General features: G+C 39.3%; 1 protein-coding gene across 2 annotated transcripts in view; it reads left to right on the top strand.

Moving 5' to 3' along the window:
* The window catches only part of lrp6 (low density lipoprotein receptor-related protein 6), a 184,091-nt gene that overhangs the window by 92,609 nt on the left and 70,326 nt on the right, over positions 1-21,156 (top strand). For both annotated transcript variants that reach the window (XM_078568140.1, XM_078568139.1), the window contains exon 3: positions 11,158-11,355. In XM_078568140.1, coding sequence (XP_078424266.1) covers positions 11,158-11,355 — 198 coding nt within the window. The remainder of the gene's footprint in view (positions 1-11,157; positions 11,356-21,156) is intronic.

Here is a 21,156-nt window from a genome sequence, read left to right as displayed (position 1 = left end):
TTTCCCCCTTTTAAGGAGGAATTTGAAAGGAAGAAAGAAGAATGTTTTCTTATGTTTCCTGTAATGTTTGTTCAAAATTATTTGATGTGGTTTGCATCTGTTTCTACTAAATAATCTGAACGACTACTTCACAAAATGTCCCGGGATGGAAAATTATCGAAAAAGAACATACTCTAAAATCATAGAATTTTACACCACAAAAGGAAGCCATTAGGTTTGAAATGCTTGTTCCAGCCCTCTGAAAACCATCTGCCTAAAGGAAAAAAAGAGACTTGTATTTCTGTCATGCATTTCAAGACCACTAGTCATCTCAAAGTGCTTCACAGTCCATAAAGCATATTTGAAGTCTAGCTACTGTTGTAATGGAGGAAAAGCAGCAGCCAATCAGTACACAGCAAGATCCCACAAACGCAATGTGGTGATAACCAGATAATCGGTTTCTATAATGTTGATTGATGGATAAATATTGGCCAGAACACTGAGGATAACTTCCTTACTCTTCAAAATAGCGCAGTGGAATCTTTTACCTCCCCCTGAGAGGCAAAACTGGCATCAGTTTAAAGTCTCATCCAAAAGACAATGGTGCAGCACTCCCTCAGTACTGCACTTGGGTGTCGGCCTTGATTCTTGTGCGCAAGTCCTGGAGTGGGACTTGAACGCACAACGTACCAACTCAGAGGTGAGTGTGCTACCGACTGAACCTTGGCAGACACCATTGTGTAACACTTGTCCAAATCCCCTGCCCTTTCAACACAATGCTTCGGAATTTTTCTTTTGCAAATATTTACCCACTTACCTTCAAGCTTTGATATGTATTTCTTGCAACCAAGTTTGGATCATTTTTGCATACAGAAGCATAAGGCAATGCAGTAGGAGGCCAATTGGCCCATTGTGCCTGTGTTGACTCTTTGACAGAGCTAAACAATTAATCACCATACCTTGCTCTTTCCCTTTAGCCCTGTTAATTTTTTACCCTTCAAATATTTACCAACTCTTTTTTTGAACATTACTATTGAATCTGTTTCCATCTTTCGGGTACTGCATTCTAGATCATCCTAACTCATCATAATTCACCGTGTTTAAAAAAAATGGTTTCCTCATGTCACGTCTATTCTTTTGCCAATCACCTGTGTCCTTTAGCTACTGACTCTTCTGCCACTGGAAACAGTTTCTTCATATTTACTCTATCAAAACTCTTCAAGATTTTGAACACTTCCCTTAAATCTCTGCTTAGCCTTCTCTGCTCTAAGGGGAACAACCCCAGTTTCTCAACATAACTGAAGTTCCTCATCCATGGCACCATTCTATAAATCTCTTCTGCAGCCTCTCCAAGCCTTTGACGTTTTTCTAAAGTGTGGTGCCCAGAATTGAGCACCATACTCCAGCTGAGTCCAGAGCAGTGATTTTATAAAAATATTTGCTATCATTTCCTTGTTTTGTACTCTATGCCTCTATTAATAAAAGCCCAGGGTCTCTTAACAGCCTTGTCCACTTGTACCTGCACCTTCTAAGATTTAAGTAAAACCGAGGTGTCTTTGTTCCTGCAATACCTTCAGAATTATACCGTTTCATTCATATTGCCCCTCCTTGTTCTTCCTACTGAAATGTATTGCTTCGCACTTCTCCACCTTAAATTTCATATGCTTATATGTCTGCCCATTTCAGCAGTCTATGTCCTCCTGAAGAAGCTGTCACTGTGCTTATTGTTTATGACATTTATGAGTTTCCTGTCATCTACAAACTTTGAAATAATGCCCTATTATTCTATGATTCTATGTAATGGTGGTCCCAAAATTAAGACCTAGGGGACAACATACTTGCAGCACTCCAGCCTGAAGAACATCCCGAATGATGCGCTTTCCTGGCCTTCAACCAACTACTTACTCATCCTGACAGCGTTCCGTTTAATGTTATGTGCCTTTTTATCATCTAGCCTCCTAGGATGCACTGCATCAATGATTTTTGATAGGCTGTAAACAGAACATTCACATAAATTAATTGATTTAAAAAATATTATTTTTTGTCAGATGCAGCTTGCCTTATAAATCTGTGCTGCCAATCCATAATTTACTCATAGTTCCAGATTGATAATTTTATCTGTTGTTATGACTTCTAACAGCTTGTTCTTCTTATCTTGCTCTTATCTAATTGTTCTACTACCATTTTGTATTTTTTCATTCTTGCTTCCATGCTTCTCTGTGAAAACTAAGGCAAAGTACTAATTTGGTGTTTCCGCTTTTTCTTTCTTCAACTATCCTTTCTTTTCATGTGTTTATTACATGTTTTGCTGTTCCTTTCTTACCTGACAGTCTTTTGCAAATCTCTAGCTTTTCTCACATCTTTTCGTTTCCAGTATTGCAGAAAAGTCTGTTGGAAAGCCACGATAATTGAGTTAGGATGCCGCAAATTAATGTTTGCTGTTGACACAACGATAGGTGGCATTGTAAGCAGTATAGATGGAAGCATAATAATGACAAATGCATTTCAATATATGTAAATATGTATCTTTGTGCCTAAATGGTGAAAAGCTAGAAACAGTACATGTCCATGTGCATAGATCTTTGAATGCTATTGTCCAGTACAGAACATGATCAAATAGGTTAGTGGGATGCTGGCAGAGGAGTAGAATACATCTGAGAATAGAACATAGAAATTACGCTGTAACGATGCAAAACTCTGGTTAGGCCACATCTGGAGTACTGTCATTGCTCTGGTCACCACACCTTGGGAAGAGCATCCTGATCACAGCATAGATTTACCGGAATAATAAATGAAAGGGTTAGATTATAAGGAAAGATTACACGCACTAAATTTGTATTCTCTGGAATTCAGACATTTAAGGGGTGATTCCATCAAAGGTTTCAAAATGTCAAGCGGAACAGCTTGGTTAGATAAGCATAACAACTTATGCTGGTTGGGGAATCTCAGACCAGGTGACACAGCCTAAAAATGAGAGCCAGATCTTTCAGGAGTGGAAGTTAGAAAGCACTTTTGCCCCAATTCTGCTTCCATCTATACTATGGTGCTTTGGAGTTCTGTTCTACAAATGGCAATTAGTGGTGTTAATTATTAATTGTGTTCAGTTAATTTTATATCTGAGATTAATGTTAATCAATTGTATTATGGGATATTGGGTAAAGGCAGATATATGGGGTTCGATCACAGGCCAGCCTTGTTCTTCATGAATGGCAGAATGGGCTCAAGGGGCTACTGCTATTTCTGTATTCTTCTGCCTCATTGTGTCATAGAGTTTACCCCTTTTAAGGGAAAATGCCAGTCCTTGAAAACAAACTTAGTGAGACCAGATGAAAATTGAAGTGTTGCTTTAAACTGGTACTGAGGTACCTAATTTGAAAGTTTCCCACTTGACTTTTTAGTTCATGGGGTGGGAACGTCGTTCACAAGACAGAATTTATTGCCCAAGTTTGTTTGTCCTTGAGAAAGTGATAGTGAGCTGCTGCCTTGAGGTAGCATCTGTGGAGAAAACAGGAGTTCATGACCTGGTTGTGGATCCTTCCTCTAAACCTATTTTCACACCCATTGTTTTAGGGCCTTTTCATTGCCAAATTGATGTGATGTTTGTGCAGCAGTACAAACTGGTTAGATCTAGCAATTTTTCCACTTCTGTTTTTTTCTAAACTGTTTACGGTTTACTCATTAACTCTTTTCTTGTTGTAGGAATGGGCATTCCTGACACTCACATTTTTCCTGTTTACCCTCCCACGTCATTTTGTCCAGTGCTTTAAATAGTTCCATTTATCTTCTTTTTCCAGTTCTTCTGAAGAATCTGCATCAACATATGAACCTGTCTTTTCTCTTTAGAGGTGTTGGCTGACCTGCATATTACTGTATTACCATTTTCTAATTTTATTTCAGATTTCCAGCATTGCAGTTTTAATATTTTGTGACTAGGGAGAGAGTTTGAGCTGTATAACAGAATCACAGTGCAGAAGAGGCCCTTCGGCCCATCGAGTCTGCACCGACACGTGAGAAACACCTGACCTACCTACCTAATCTCATTTACCAGCACTTGGCCCATAGCCTTGAATGTTATGACGTGCCATGTGCTCATCCAGGTACTTTTTAAAGGATGTGAGGCAACCCGCCTCCACCACCCTCCCAGGCAGTGCATTCCAGACCACCATCACCCTCTGGGTAAAAAAGTTTTTCCTCACATCCCCCCTAAACCTCCTGCCCCTCATCTTGAACTTATGCCCCCTCATGCCTGACCCTTCAACTAAGGGGGACAGCTGTTCCCTATCCACCCTGTCCATGCCCCTCATAATTTTGTACACCTCGATCCATGTCTTCTCTGCTCCAATGAAAACAACCCAAGTCTATCCAACCACTCTTCATAACTTAAATGTTTCATCCCAGGCAACATCCTGGTGAATCTCCTCTGCACCCCCTCCAGTGCAATCACATCCTTCCTTTAATGTGGCGACCAGAACTGCACACAATACTCCAGCTATGGCCTCACCAAGGTTCTATAGAACTCCAGCATGACCTTCCTACTTTTGTAATCTATGCCTCAATTGATAAAGGCAAGTGTCCCATATGCCTTTTTCACCACCCCACTAACATGCCCCTCCGCCTTCAGAGATCTATGGACATACACGCCAAGGTCCCTTTGTTCCTCAGAACTTCCTCGTGTCATTCTGTTCATTGAATACTTCCTTGTCAAATTACTCCTTCCAACGTGTATCACCTCACACTTTTCAGGGTTAAATTCCATCTGCCACTTATCTGCCCATTTGACCATCCCGTCTATATCTTCCTGTAGCCCAAGACACTCAACCTCACTGTTAACCACTCTGGAACAAAATACACAGATTATGGATCTGTCAATATTGGTGGTAACAATGGAAACATTTGAGGGGGTCAGTTGAAAGTAGCACAATACGACTTTGCACTGGCTGTCATTAAAACATTTGCATGCATGATTCTTAATTTTCATGAATTCCGGAGTGGAAGAAGTCAACCTCAATCCCGAGGGACTGCCAAAGATGATGTTGATTTTGCAGCTTTGTGGGAGCTGAGCCTTGTCCGGTTTGATCCATTTAGCAGTGGCACTCCTAGTAGGAGTTGGACTGAGAAGAAATTAAAGGATGTGGGGTTAACCCCGGAAGTTGTCTAAGCCAGTCACATTCCCGTATCAATCTCCCTGTACCCAGTTCACAGAAGCACACTACTTCCTCCGGAACCAGTGCGCCTTTCACTCCTTCATCCTTTCTTGAAGACCTGCCACTCTTCTTCCTTTCCCCTGCCCTGCCTCAATTCAGCCTGGCATGCTTTCCACCCCCTTTTTAAGTTTATGCTCCTCACCCTGGTGCCCAAAAGCTTGCAAGAGCTCTCCTTCTCAATGCTGGCATTCTCCTTCCCAGCAAAGCCCTTTACCTCTCCAAAGCCATCACTTGCCTCCTGTCCCCCTCATTATTATTCACCCAACTCCCCATCTCCCCTAATGACCTGATGATATTCCTAGAATTAAAGAGCTTGGGAGACCAATCAACCCAAAATGCTTGTGCTAGCACTTTGAAAAAGCAGATTACTTAATCCTACCCCCATGTTCTTCACCATTGCTCTGTAAATATTTCCTTATCAAGTATATATTCACTTTGAAACGTTTCTGTTGAATAAGATTTCATAATTACTGTGCACTTTAGACTCTGGTTGGTCGTTTTAAAATCCAAATGTCCTTTTGTTCACGTAAATCTATCAATTATGAAATATAAATGTCCTTGCAAATTAGCTAGCAACTCTGCAATTTATTCATTTTAATGTTTACTTTAAAGAATAGTATCTGGTGAGGGAACCCTTTGGACTCCTATAAAACTATCACCAATCTTGTAGTTTTATAGTCAATGAATTACTTTTGAAGTACATTACAACAGTGACTATATGAAATGCAGCAGCGAATTTGAGCACAGTAAGCTTCTACTGGATTTATCGAAAAAGTTTGGCCAGGACACCAGGGATAATTCACTTTCCCTTTGAAGTATGTCCACCTGAGAGGGCAGGGGAGACCTCAATTAAATGCCTTATCCAAAGGACAACACTTCTGACAGTCCAACATTCCCTCAGTACTGCACTGGAAGCTTAACCTAGATTGTTGTTCTGGAGTGGGACTTGAACCCATAACCTTCTGATTCAGAAGTAAGAGTGCTACCCACTGAGCCACTGCTGAGGGGTGAATTAAGGAGGGCCAAATTGTCGCCTTTATCAATAACTAGGCTGTGACCTTCACCATAGCCAGGTGACCAATCTGATTTTTCCTAACTTTTAAGCATTTTGTGTTCATGTTGCAGTTCTTGCTTTCTTGTCAGCCTGGCTCTATGGTTGCAATCTCACCTCAGTCAGAGGCTTGTGGGTTTAAGACCCATTGTAGAGAATTGAACGTGTAATTCAGGCATGCAGGGCCGTGGTGCAGAGTGAAGGGAATGCTGTACTGTTGAGATTTTGCAATTCAGATGAGATGTGAAACCAAGGCACTATTTGCCCACTTGAGTGAATGTTAAAGGTCCTATGGCCCTATTTGAAGAGGGCCTAGGCAGTTCTCATGTCCTGGTGAATATTTATTCCTCATCCAGTATCACAAGCAAACAAGTCATTTGGCCATTTATCTCATTCCTATCTCTGTGCAGAAATCGACTGCTGTGTTTCACTACATTACTACAGTGACTGCACACTTTTTAAATGTGAAGTACTATGAGATGTACTAAGTTAATGAAAGGTGCTATATAAATTCTTCCATTTCTCATATATTTTTCTAAAGTCACTTTAATTGGTTATTGGACAGGTGGTTAACAGTGAGGTTGAGTGTCTTGGGCTACAGGAAGAAATAGACGGGATGGTCAAATGGGCAGATAAGTGGCAGATGGAATTTAACCCTGAAAAGTGTGAGGTGATACACTTTGGAAGGAGTAATTTGACATGACCATAAGACATAGGAGCAGAAATTGGGCCATTCGGCCCATCGAGTCTGCTCCGCTATTCAATCATGGCTGATAAGTTTCTCAACCCCATTCTCCCTCCTTCTCCCCGTTCAATGTATTCAATGAACAGCATGACATTAGGAAGTTCTAAGGAACAAAGGGACCTTGGCGTATGTGTCCATAGATCTCTGAAGGCAGAGGGGCATGTTAGTGGGGTGGTGAAAAAGGCATATGGAACACTTGCCTTTATCAATTGAGGCATAGATTACAAAAGTAGGGAGGTCATGTTGTTGTATAGAACATTGATGAGGCCACAGCTGGAGTACTGTGTGCAGCTCTGGTCACCACATTATAGGAAGGATATGATTGCACTGGAGAGGGTGCAGAGGAGATTCATCAGGATGTTGCCTGGGACGAAACATTTAAGTTATAAAGAGTGGTTGGATAGACTTGGGTTGTTTTCATTGGAGCAGAGAAGACTGAGAGGCGACCTGATTGAGGTGTACAAGATTATGAGGGGCATGGACAGGGTGGATGGGGAGCAGCTGTTCCCCTTAGTTGAAGGGTCAGTCATGAGGGGACATAAATTCAAGGTGAGGGGACAGGAGGTTTATGGGGGATGTGAGGAAAAATCATTTTACCCAGAGGGTGGTGACTGTCTGGAATGTGCTGCCTGGGAGGGTGGTGGAGGCGGGTTGCCTCACATCCTTTAATAAGTACCTGGATGAGCACTTGGCACGTCATAACATTCAAGGCTATGGGCCAAGTGCTGGTAAATGGGATTAGGAAGGTGGGTCAGGTGTTTCTCACGTGTCGGTGCATTCTCGATGATTCTGTGATTTCGGTGTGATTCTGTGATTTCCCCATAACTCATGAATTCTGATTTAAAATGATCCATCCTGTTTCAAGAATATTGTGTTGTTTGTTTCTGTTTTTTATTCAGTTGAAATATACTTTTGGCCACTTAAAGTCCTTCCAACTGCTTGGAATTGCTCTCTAATTGTTGGAACAAACCCATAAAATTTAGAGCTTTACTTTAATTCTGACAATATCATGGTGTTCTCCTGTTAATTCACTTCAGCTGACACCAAATTTTTGGTTTTAATTAAAACCAAATCACAATGAATATTAAAGCAAATTACTGCGGATGCTGGGATCTGAAATAAAAACAAAAAATGCAGGCAAATCTCAGCAGGTCAGGCAGCATCCGTGGAGAGAGAAACAGAATTTTTGTCAGAACTGAAAAGTCATTATCCTGAAATCTTCAAAGATGCTGCCAGAATAAATATTCCCCGATTGACTCTAATCAAACTGGGAGGGAAAACAAAGTAGCACTTCTGGTTTGAGTTCTGAAGCAAAGCCATCTTAGAAGTTAACTCTTGTTTCTGTTTTCACAGATGCTGCCAGACCTGCTGAGTTTTTCCAGCATTTCCTGTTTTTATTAGAGTAACACTTCTGAAAAAAGGAAAAACTTGCATTCTTATTGCTCCTTGTCATGGCTTTATGTTCCAGAATAATTTACAGTCAGCGGATTAGTTTTGATGTGCAGCATGGATGCTAATGTGGCAGACAATTTACATAGCAAGGTCCCACATATAACATACCTATGAACGGCCAGTTCACGTACTTTTGGGATCTTGGTTGATAAAAGAATGTTAGCCAGCATATCGTGAGAACTTTCAGCCCTTTGAGAACAGTCATGGCTTATTTTATATCCACCTAAGCAGAGATGCAGGGGAGGTGGTGGTATAGTGGTAATATCACTGGACTAGTAATCTAGAGGCCCAGGCTAATGCTCTTGGGACATGGGTTCAAATCCCAACACGGCAGTGGGTGAAAGTTGAAATTAATTAATAAAATCTGGAATTGGAAGCTACTGTCTGTAATGGTGACCATGAAACTAGCATTAATTGTCGTAAAAACCCAACTTGTTCACTAATGTGCTTTATGGAAGGAAATTTGCCATCCTTACCTTGCCTGGCCTACACGTGACTCCGGACCTCCAGCAATCTTAAATTGCTCTTAAATGCCCTCTGCAGTGGCCTAGCACGCCACTCGGTTCAAGGGCAATTTTTAATTCTTTCGTGGGATGTGGGCATCACTGTCAAGGCCAGCATTTGTTGCCCATCCCTAATTGCCCTTGAACTGAAAGGCTTGCAAGGCCATATCAGAGGGCAGCTAAGAGTTGCTGTGGGTCTAGATTCATATGTAGGCCAAAACCATGCAAGAATGGCAGATTTCCTTCCTTAAAGGACATTATTGAACCAGATGGGTTTTTACAGCAATCAGTGATAGACGGAGACTAGTTTATATCCCAGATTTGTTAAATAAATTTAAGTTCCACCAACTGTTGTGGTGGCATTTGAAACTACATCTCGAGAGCATTTGCCTGGGCCTTTGGATTACTAGTCCAGTGACATATCCCAACAATGCAACACTTACTTAGCACTGTTACTAAAGGATTGGCCTATATTATGTCCTCAAGACTTCACATTTTTTTGATTCATTTTCTTACCATTCTTCTAATCCTGATTACTAGACCTCAGTTCCCTGTGTATCCTCCCATATTCTTCCATTGCCTCCCCTCATTCCTCTTCGCTTTAATATCCTCCACCTCCTCGCTCTCTTAGTCCCCATCTTGGACATATCTGCATCACCCTCATTGCCATCTCCTTTTCCCCCCTTCCTCCTTCCTTTTGTCGGTGAAGATCAAAATGAGTGGCTGCATGTTTCCTTGTTCAAGATAACACGCATATTACCTATGATTTGTCAGCCTAAAGCTTGGCTGCTGTCCAATTCCTGCTATTAAAAGCCTGTTTTGCTGCCTTGGTCAATAAATAACTGTTCCATCCATCAGTTATATGGTGTCTTTATCATAAAGCTGTTGATTCTGGAAAGCGGCAGCACTCTCCCTACTATATCTGATGCGGAATTTGAACTACTATGAGAACTGTTTCGCTGAAAATTGTACAGTTGAAATACTGTATTGTCATGATGGTAGACTGGGAACTGAAATAACATTAATAGGAGCATCAGCTGTGCATGTTAATTTAATTGTTCTGTGTGATTTCATTTAGCAGCCATGTCATGTAGCAATCTGTTTTTTAAATTCCAAAAGTTAACTGTAAAGTACTGAGCAAAATAAAGGATATATGTTCTAACATGGTTCTGATAGCAAGTTTGTAGCTTGCAATCATTAAGGTAGAAAACTCTTTGGAGTCTATTTGAGAATAAAATTGTAAAATATTAATTTATCATGTAAAGAGTTCTTTTAAACATGCATGTAATCCATTCCAAAATGAGCACCATTTTATGTTACAGCAATATAAATTTATATACTGTAGCTCGCAAATAAGCATATCTTAGAGGGCTAAAAAATGGGGAAAATGAGACACTTAGTGGAGCTGGCTATATTTTAGAAAACTATTGAAATTAAGTTTGTGCACAATGCCACAGAAGTGGACAACTTCTTAGTTATTCAGTTGTTTTATTTGTAAATAAGTTGCTTCATTTGTATGTATGTGGAACAAGTATCATTTGCTAATTGAAAGATATTGACCATCTTCATATCCTATTATATCCTTGTAATAGTGTGCATCTTTTGGGTTCTTCAGCTCTGTGATGCATCATGTTTGAAGTTATATTCATTTTTCCTGAGCATGTTTCTTTTTGGGCAAGTATTGAAGTCATCAAATGACATGTTGAATGTATTTGATTTGCTGTTGACTTTAAAAACTTGAAATGATGTGCAGGAATCTAATTAATGATTTGCTTACTCCTGAATCATCCTGATCACAGATTACTGTGTTCAGTTTAACTTTAATAAAACATAAAAATGGTTGAAAAATCATTGCTGTTTTAACATTAGTAGTTTGACTCCTCTCCCAGAAATCCAGTCACTGTACTGAGAGCATACTGTGTGTATGAATCAGCTTCAGTTAATTACATCAGTTGGATTCAGTGGGTTAGTGAAAGATAAATTGTTTTATGTCATTAATTTATTCAAGAGAAGTTATTTAATGTTGGGGATGAGGAATATATGCCCAGACTGTTGCCCCAATCCATATTTTCTATTAAAGAAATGGTGTCACTAAATCCACCAGCTATCCTGCATTTGAACTATTCGCTCATTTGCTGTCCACCAGTTAATCTTCATATAAGTTAAAGCCTTTTTCGGAATCCTAAAATGCTTTATCCAATTGTTTTTTTTTCTTAATTCTAGGTACATGTATTGGACAGATTGGGGAGAAGTGCCAAAGATAGAACGAGCTGGAATGGATGGTACAACACGATCAATTATAATTGACAGTAACATTTACTGGCCAAATGGGCTGACTTTGGATTATGAAGAAGAAAAATTGTACTGGGCAGATGCTAAGCTAAGCTTCATTCATCGATCAAACTTTGATGGAAGCTTCCGGTAGGTATTTCAAAAAAAAAAGAAAAACATTAAGTTAAATTCTATATTTGCAATTATTGAGGTTTAACAATTGGCAATATTATAACATGTCTATTGAAGAATGCAGTTCAGCAGTTGGAACTTTTCATTTAGTGGTAGAAAACATGTTCTTTGCTGCTTTTAAAAGGAATGCTTCCAGCAAACAATTTCCATGGTATGCTGAAGGGGACTGCAGAGTTTACAGTACAAATACGTTAAAAGCTAAAACAAAATTGCAATGGAAAGAATTTAATCATGGAATATGAGATCTGAATAGTCATGAAATATGGAGTTCTCCCCAGATTTTTCTTTCTTGCGCAGAATATATATAATTCACTCGAATTTAAGTAACTTATTACAAACCCGTAAGTCAAAAAGCTGTCTAATTGTATGAACAGGCCTGTTATCTTAATTGCATGTGAAAGTAAATATTTATTTTCCAGCTGCCCACCGTGTGAATTTTGATTTTTTTTAAATTACTGTCAAAATTCCAAATGATAAACAATTTTAATGAGTACAAATATAGAGTTGTTCATGTAACTTTAAGGCATTGAAGTTATCACATTGGAACACGCCAGGTTGCTGTTCACAACATGATTTTTCAAAATGGACTAATGATGTATTCAGCTCATAAAATAGTGCTTTTTATTTATTGAGTGACTTGATTCTTGAACATAATCCCGATTGTTTCCAATTGACTTGTTCTCTAGTGATGAGCCTGAGATCGAGGTAGAAGTTTGGGATAAGATGCAATTTATTTTAAAGGTCCACTTTTGTTAAATACAAACTTTCTATGTATCAGGGAAGAATCCTTTTGAATTCAGTAGTATGTTTTCCATCATGCAAGCTGAGTACTTTGGCTGGAGCCACATGGAAACGATGTAGGTCGTTTCCAAAATGGAATGGTTGTGGCTTACTTCAATGCTCATTTGGCATCTGAAAGTCATTCCTTGTATATGCATTCATATGGTTTGAGGCAGTTTCATTCTGTCATTTTGATTTTTGTGTCTTTAGTAGGTTGGCAAAGATGGTCTTCCATTTCTGTTGCACTTACACACTAGTACAGATGTGTATATATATAGGAAAAAGGAAGGCCTTGGTTTTCAAACATCTTTTTTAAAAAAAAAAAATCCATGGTAGAATAATTTTAGAATTTAACACTTTTTTACCACTTTTTCATGTAAGCATTTATGAATAAACAAAAGTTTAAAACTAGGCCCTAAAGGGCTAAATTATGAGGACCATAATTACTTGTAGAAACACGGTTTAGATCCCTTGAGTTGGTTGTGGGGTGATTTATTTGAGGCATTTAAATGATGAATGGATTTTATAGGGTAGATGGAGAGAAACCATCTCCTCTGGTGGAGGAATCGAGAACATGAGGAGCAAAAGGACCTGGGTGCATATGTGCATAAATTAGAGGCTATTTAGGAGTGAAATCAGGAAGCACTTTTTCTTGCAACAGTTAGCAGAAATTTGGAACTTTTTCACCCAAAGGCCTGTGGAAATTTTCAAGACTGAGATAGATGTTTGTTGGGTAATGATATCACAGAATTGTTACAGCACAGAAGGCGGCCAGTCAGCCCATCGCGTCTACCCTGGCTCCCCAGGAACAATTTACCGGGTGCCACTCCCACACTTTCTCCCCATAGCCCTGCACATTCTTCATTTTCAGATAACAATCCAATTCTTTCACGAATGCCTCGATTGAACCTACCTCCATCACCGTCTCAAACAGTGCATTCCAGATCTTAACCACCAGCTACATAAAAAAGTTTTTCCTTATATCGCCAGTGCTTCACTTGTTAATTATTTTAAATCTGTGCCATCTGGTTCTCAATCCTTCCACCAATGGGAACATTTTTTTCATCGATTCTGATTTTGAATACCTCTATTAATTCTCCTCTTGACCTTCTCTTCTCCAAGGAAAACAGTCCCAACTTCTCCAAACTATCTGCGTAACTGAAGTTCCTCATCCCTTGGAGCATTCTCATGAATCTTTTCTGAACTCTCTCCAATGCCTGCACATTTTTCCTTAAAGTGCAGCACCCAAAACTGAATGCAATACTCCAGTTGAGGCAGAAGCAGTGTTCTATGCAAATTTAACATTATCAACTTGCTTTAATACTCTACAACCCTATTAATAAGCCTAGGTTGCCGAATGCTATATTAATCGCACTCTCAACATGCCCTGCCACCTTCAATGATTTATGCACATACACACTCGGGTCCCTCTGCTCCTGCACACCCTTTAGAATTGTACCCTTTATTTTACATTGTCTATCCCTGCTTTTCCCACCAAAATGAATCACTTCCCACTTCTCTGCATTAAATTTCTTCTGCCACTTGTCCATCCATTCCATCTGTCTATGTCCTTTTTAAGCTCTGCACTATCTTCCTCAAGAGTTCACAATGCTTTAGGGACTTGAAGCAAAGGCAGGTAAGTGGAATTGAGCAGCAATTCAACTATGATTGAAATGAGTGGTGGAACAGGTTCAAGGGCTCTATGCCTGCATGCTGACTTATGTTCCTGTGAATTTGTTAATGTGACTTCTGGATTCTAAAACTGCTTACCTTTGTTGAGGGCTCTTATTTGGCTGTTCTGCTTTATGGATGAGGGTAATCGGTTATTCTGATTTAGTTTTGTGCTTGCTCGTGTATTCCCCACCCCTCACTGCAAAAGTAGACATTGGGCTAGAAACGTAGTCTGTGTGCAATTGGTTATTTCTAATCATCATTGGAAAGCAGGGAGAAGAAAGCAAAATTACATGCAGAGGGAGGAAAAGGATGGAGAGTGTAGTGGGAAAAGCAAGAAGAAGATAACTAAATAGAGGAGGAAAAGTAAAACAAACCAAGAAAACAGCATTGGAAAAAGTAAAAAGAAAGTCTGAACAAAAGTATAAAGCAAATAGTTTGAAGGCAATTTCCTGATTACAATGTCTACATATGAGGCAGAGAAATTTACTTTAGAAATGTTTTCAGACACTAAGACAGCAGGGCTATTTCACCTTTTTGGGTTGAGAGCGGTTGGATTGGGAAAAAGGGAAGGTAGAAAAATGAAAATCGTGCAGATGCTGGGACTATCTCACCCATCAGAAATAGTGGTTGGCTCTTACGTAGAATATGACATCTTAGAAAGCATGACCTTTAATCAGATGAATGCTCAATTTGGAGAATGTATTCTAAAACCAGGAGTTTATTTTTACTGTTCTTTCTGGTTTAAAACAGGCTCAAAGGAAAAAAAATTTACTAGTAGCTGCATTTAGCAGTTTGTAAGTACCAATAATGACTCCATAAATTCACACCTTTTTTGCATTATCTTAATCCACGATCGTCTTTGGTAATCCACGAAGAGCATTTTATAAAATGTCTGTTTTTCACATACTGCTAACTTTTACTACATTTGCATGAGTAACTGCAGTATTCTAACAATTTTAGGTAAGCGATAGGTGAAGAATCAGCTAGTATCAGATGCCTTTCAAAATATCAAGGGCCACCTGTGCCCAAAACTCCATTTAAACTTTTTTGCACAAATCCATCAATATGGATTCAATATAATATAATTACAAATCTAAAGTGAAGAAAGAACTTGTACATAGCATCTTGCACAATCTCTGGATGACCCACTATGTTTCCCAACTGATGAAGTATGGTGCCATCACTTTTGTGATGGAGGGCAGCATACTAATTATGGGATTTAATTGTAACAAAATTTAAGTATTTTGAAAGAACTGTTCATTTATGAGCCTGCATGAGGGAGATCTGGATTATTATGCTTAAAAATCTATTTACTGTAATGACAAGCACTTCTGAATAATCTGTAAGACTTTGAAGTTTGTTCACGAAGAAGTTACTATAAAAATAAACTAGGCCTAGTGATTAAGTATTTAAACATATGCTGTGTATTGCATGCCTTTTGCAGGGTATACTTTTCCTTAGAACCAGCAGCCCACATCCTCAGTCAGAAATATCCTTAAAAAGTTATTTAATGGGTGTGGAGTGGGTGGAGTGGTGGATAGGGGAAGAGAACTGTTACATGCCACATCGGTATAGTGATGGAATTGTAGGGCTGGATTAGGTTTCCTCAGATCTTCACTTTGTGAGCTTTATGATTCAGCAGACCCATGACCAAAGATGGCATAGACATAGACTTAGAAATTTGTTTTAAAGTGCAGGATCAGGAAGCCTGCTCACAAATGTAGTCCAGAATGCAAGGAAACAAAAGGGGGAAAACATAGGATTACACAGGGATACTTAACCACTTTCAAGTAAATAAAAATTGTAAAGTAAAACAAAAAAATGCTGGAAATACTCCCCACACATGCTGCCTGATGTGCTGAGAGAAATAAAGTTATTTTTCAGGTTGATGATCTTTTCTCAAAACTCTGTGAGACCTGCTGAGTATTGCCAACATTCTCTGTTTTTATTTCAGATTTCCAGCATCGGCCATATTTGCTTAAATATAGGAGTGTATTGTTTCTAAAGTGAATCCTTTGTGATTTAACAATGTCAAGCTCAAGTTGGTTTGCTCATCCTGTCACTAAATAGTTAGTAAGAGTCTTAAAATAATGTTATGTTTATAGTCTGGTAGGTTTGTCAATGCTGTAGTGGGAAAAGGCTCCAAAAGGAAGTTCCAGTAATACTGACACCAGTAGATCCAGTTCTGAATTGGCTTAGCAGTAAAATATACAGATTAGAATATTCCAAGTTTGAATCCCAATATGTGTTGAGCTGGTTGACCTGAGTCAGAGCAGCAATTGTATTACAGGTGACCCGAAAACCCCTAGTTGAGAGGGAAAATCATTTAGAATTTTGAATTCTTGGTTGCTAATCAATGGCACTGGAAAATATGTGCGTGTGAACATTTGGTGAGGACAGGACCAGGAGGGTGCATTGTGACCCCCTCCTGGAGTGAAGCACCTGCTAGCACTTGCTTACAGATGAAGAATGCCCATTTGGATAAGGTCTTTGCCAGTTGGCAATATCTATGGATTTGCCCTGCATCACCAGTTTTGGGGTGGAGATGGGTGGGTGGTATGTTGGGGGTAGGTGGATCCTTGTGGTGTAAAATGAAAGTATAAAAATACCATTGTCCACTGAGTTCTGAAACAGTGTTACTGACAAATAATACTGAAATTTACATCCGTCTTCCTGTTAGTGAGCCACACTGAAATTTTCTAAAAAATCTCAATCTACACTGGAGCATAAAAACCGCTGGAAATCATATGAAAATATGAATTAGGAGCAGGAGTAGGCCATTCGGTCCCACAAGCCTACTCCACCATTCAATAAGATCATGGCTGATCTGATTGTGGCCTCAACTCTATATTCCGCCTAACCCTGATAACTTTTGACTCCCTTGTTAGTTAAGAATCTCTTTACACCCTGCCTTAAAATATTCATTAATCCTGCTTTCACTGCTCACTGGGGAAGAGAATTCCAAAGATGCACGACCATTTGAGAGAAAAAAAAATTCTCATATCTGTCTTAAATTGGAGACGCCTTATTTTTAAACTCTGTCCCCCTAGTTCTAGTTTCTCCCACAAGGGGAAACATCCTTTCAGAATTCATCCTGTCAAATCCCCTCAGGATCTTGTATGTTTCAATAAGAACACCATCCCAATCTTCGAAACTCCAGTAAATCGAGCCTGTTCAACCTTTCCTCCTAAGATAACCCCCCATCCCAGATGTCGAGTGAATCTTCTCTGAGCTGCTTCTAACGCATTTATATCCTTTCTTAAATATGGAGACCAAAACTATACACCGTACCCTAGACCTGGCGTCGCCAATGCTCACCAACTGTATCAAAACATCCCTACATTTATATTCCATTCCCCTTGCAACAAACGAGGACGTTCCATTTGCCTTCCTAATCACTTGCTGTACCTACAAACTAACTTTGTGATTGCACCAGGATACCCAGATCCCTTTGTACCTCAGAGTTCTGCAATCTCGCTCTATTTAAATAATATGCTGCTTCTCTATTCTTCCTGCCAAAGTGGATGAGTTTGTATTTTCCCACATTATACTTCACCTGTCAAATTTTTGCCCACTCATTTAACCTATGTCCCTTTGCAGACTCCTTATGTCCTCTTCACAAATTGGGTTTCCTTACCTATCTTTCTTTCTGTCATCAGTAAATTTAGAACCATACATTCGGCCCCTTCATCCAAGTCATTGATATAAATTGTAAATAGTTGAGGCCCCAGCACTGATCCCTGTGGTTCTCTACTCGTCACATCTTGCCAACCTGAAAATGACCCATTTATACCTACTCTCTGCTTCCTGTTAGCTAACCAATCCTCTATCCATGCTAATATGTTACCCCCCTACACTAAATGCTTGCCTTGCGTAATAACCTTTGACGTGACACCTTCTGGAAATCAAAGTACAGCACATCCGCAGGTTACCCTTCATCCACAGTGCTTGTTACTTCCTCAAAGAGCTCCAATAAATTAGTCAAACTTGATTTCCCTTTCACAAAACCATGTTGACTCTTATTGATTGCATTGAGAATTTCTAAGTGCCCCACTATAACCTCCTTAATAGATTCCAGCAATTTCTGTACCACAGACGTTAAGCTAACTGGCGTGTAGTTTCCTGCTTTCTGTCGCCTTCCTTTCTTGAATAGAGGCGTCACATTCGCTGTTTTCCAATCTGATGGGACCTTTCCAGAATCTAGGGAATTTTGGAAAATTAAAAAGCAGTATGAATAATTGTGGATGGAGGAAAGCAGTAAATGAACGTCATGTTTCTTCAAGCCTCTGTGCATGAAAGTGAAAGGAGCCATCAAACAATTATCTATTCATAATAGGCATTGCACTGCAACAATGAAGTTTTTCAATTTCTTATGCAAATCATTCCATAAAGATAAATTTAAAGATGTGGAAAAATATATTTTAGATTTCGATGAGGAAAAATAAAAGAAATCGCAATAGCCACCAGAAATATGACTTTGGGAACCTTTGCGCCTAAAATTTGCAACAGCTGTATTTGCATTGGGGCTTACTTATGTTAATGAGCAGCAGACGGTCTCAGCGGAGGTTTCACACAATTGGTGTTAAAGATCAAGAAAATTCAAGTACAGCATAAAAGTGGGTGTAAATCAGTTGTGCCCAAAACAAGTTCTATGAAAATAACATTGTAGTGTTGTTTCAGTGCAAGTTTTTGAAGGAAATTTTGCATCAACACTAAATTTGGTCCTCTTCCAAATGCACTGTTGAAGAAAGTAGCTAAGTCATTCCTGGCTGCAAATGTGAATTGTAACACAAGTTGCTTTGTTTCTCCCTCTGAAGCCGCACACAGCTTGTTGATGAATCAAAGGTTATCGGGGTTAGATGGAAATGTGGAAATCAAAACACAAGGTCACCAGCCTTGTTCTTATTGAATGGCAGAGCAGGCTCGAGGGACCGAATGGTCTACTCCTGTTCCTATTTCTTATGATTGAGGTGTGGGGAGGGATATGATACAATTGTGGCAGGCTGTGTGTATGATGACACACAAAACACAGATGCGCATCTGGATTTAATTGGCATATTTCCAAGACTGGAACCATTTCTAAGTGATAAACCGCACACTGTGTGCTGCAGCTAGTCTTTTAATACCTGTTGCATCTTTGTTTTTGTTTTAGCAGCATTTAGTTTGGAAGCCCATGTAAGTGCAGTTTTAGTGATATGTAGTGTTTTAAGTTGGAATTTTAATTTAATGTGTAAGTTTCAAAATATTTATGTTTGTGGAGCTAGCTGATCTCTGCATTGCAGGGCTGTGGAGGGGCAGAAGAGGGAAACTAGTCAAGGTTTTCTATCCAGTTGACTTCTGGAAAATATGCAGGTGTCAACAGAATTGGAACCAGCTGTGAAGCCATCAATATTCAAATAGTTTGCTGCCAATGTCGAGGTTCACGTGAGTGATGGCCATTTGGGTGAGGTAATTGCCTACAGGCACTTATGGAACTGCACCTCACTTAAGATTCAGCATATTCAAGAGATAAGGGAGAAAAAGTGCTAAAATATGGGGAGCAAAATATTATCATGAAATGTAAAATCCTTTCCTTCAATTGATTTGCTGAACAAGTATTGACATACACAAAAAAACTACTGCAATCATGCCAAAGTTAAAAGGGAAAAAACACTACAATTGACTGTGATTTGTCTAAACTGTTAGTTTATTCATTTTCATTCGTGAAAATATTAATTAAAACATTTATTAATAAAAATGAGCACATGGAATTGGAGGCAAACTTTTGGCTTGGATACTCAAATTGGCAGAATGAGACCAGTGATATCCCCAGGAATCTGTCCTAGGACTTCAACTTGTCACTATATTTATATATGGCATGGATGAAGGAATAGAGAGCCATAATATCGACGTTTGCTGACTACGTTAAATTAGTTGACACATTAAGTAGTGTAGACTGGAGCAGAAAGTTAGAAAGGGCTATTGATGGATTAAGTGAATGGGCAAAACTGTGGCAGATGGAGTTCAATATAGGAAAGTGTGATGTCATCCACTTTAGATCCAAGGAAGATAGATCAGAGTATTTTCTAAATGGTGAGAGGCTAGGAATCTAGATGAACAGAGAGATGTAGGGATCCAAGTATAGCAATCACTGAAGCTAGTGGTAGGTACAAAAATAATTTAAATGGAATGGTGGCTTTTATCTCAGAGGTTGCAGCTGTACAGAGTTCTGGGCAGACTCCATTTAGAGTACTTGTTCAGTTTTGGACACTGCGGCTCAGGAAGGATACATTGTCCATGGAGGGGTACAGCACAGATTCACCATAATGATACAAAGGCTAAGAGGGTTCAATTCTGAGGACAGATTGATTGGACTAGGTTTGTATTCCCTTGAATGTAGAAGATTAAGGGATGAGCTAATTGTGATGCTTCAGATGATCAAGGGAGTTGATAGGGTAAACAGAGAGACACTATTTCCTCTGATGGGAGAGTCCAGAACAAGTGGGGCATTATCTTAAAACTAGAGCCAGGCCATTCAAGGGTGATGTCAGAAAGCACTTATTTGCATAAAGGGTAGTGGAAATCTGGAACACTCGTGGAACCAAGGAACACTCATCTCCCCTCCGCCAACCCCCGACCCCCCAAAAAAACCGCTGAGTTGATCATTGAAAATTTCAAAATGAGTGATAGATTTTTGTTAGATAAAGGTATTAAGGGTCTTGGGACCATGGCAGGTAAATGAAGTAAAGTACTAATCAGCCATGATCTAATTAAATGGCAGAGCATGTGCTGGGAGCTGAATGGCTAACTTCTGTTCCTGTGTTCCTAAAAGAGTTTTAACAGAGGCTTGATCTTCTCTACAGTACCTGATCTGTAGTTTGTAGGTAAAAATAAACCACAAATTTGTTAGAAATAAATGGGGAGATTTTTGACATTCTCGATTCAAATACAGAAATGAATTGATCTTACAATTTGACTCTACTGTAGATTTCATTAAACAACCACTGGCACAACAGGCATTTTTAAATGGGACAGGGCATATCAAAATACTCCTTACTAAATTTACTTTTTAAAAATGAATTGCAGAGATGGTCCTTCTCCAATAAAACTGGCTTTTTATAATAACGACTCATGTTGCTGTTTGCAAGTGTTAGAAGGCATCCATAATGGGTTGTCATTTTACACCAGAGTATAGAATGTGATTACATTTGTCTTGGGGTAGACATTAATAATGTTTCATGTAATTTTTCTATTTGGATATAAAGAATTAAATAGTAAAGAAAGACGAGACATGTCTAAGCTTTTCAGCTTGCACTCATCAGGCTA

This window comes from Cetorhinus maximus, chromosome 22 (assembly GCF_964194155.1).
Source record: "Cetorhinus maximus chromosome 22, sCetMax3.hap1.1, whole genome shotgun sequence".
NCBI lineage: Eukaryota > Metazoa > Chordata > Chondrichthyes > Lamniformes > Cetorhinidae > Cetorhinus > Cetorhinus maximus.
The sequence above is the reverse complement of the archived record's forward strand: the minus strand, read 5'-3'. Positions and strand labels throughout refer to the sequence as shown.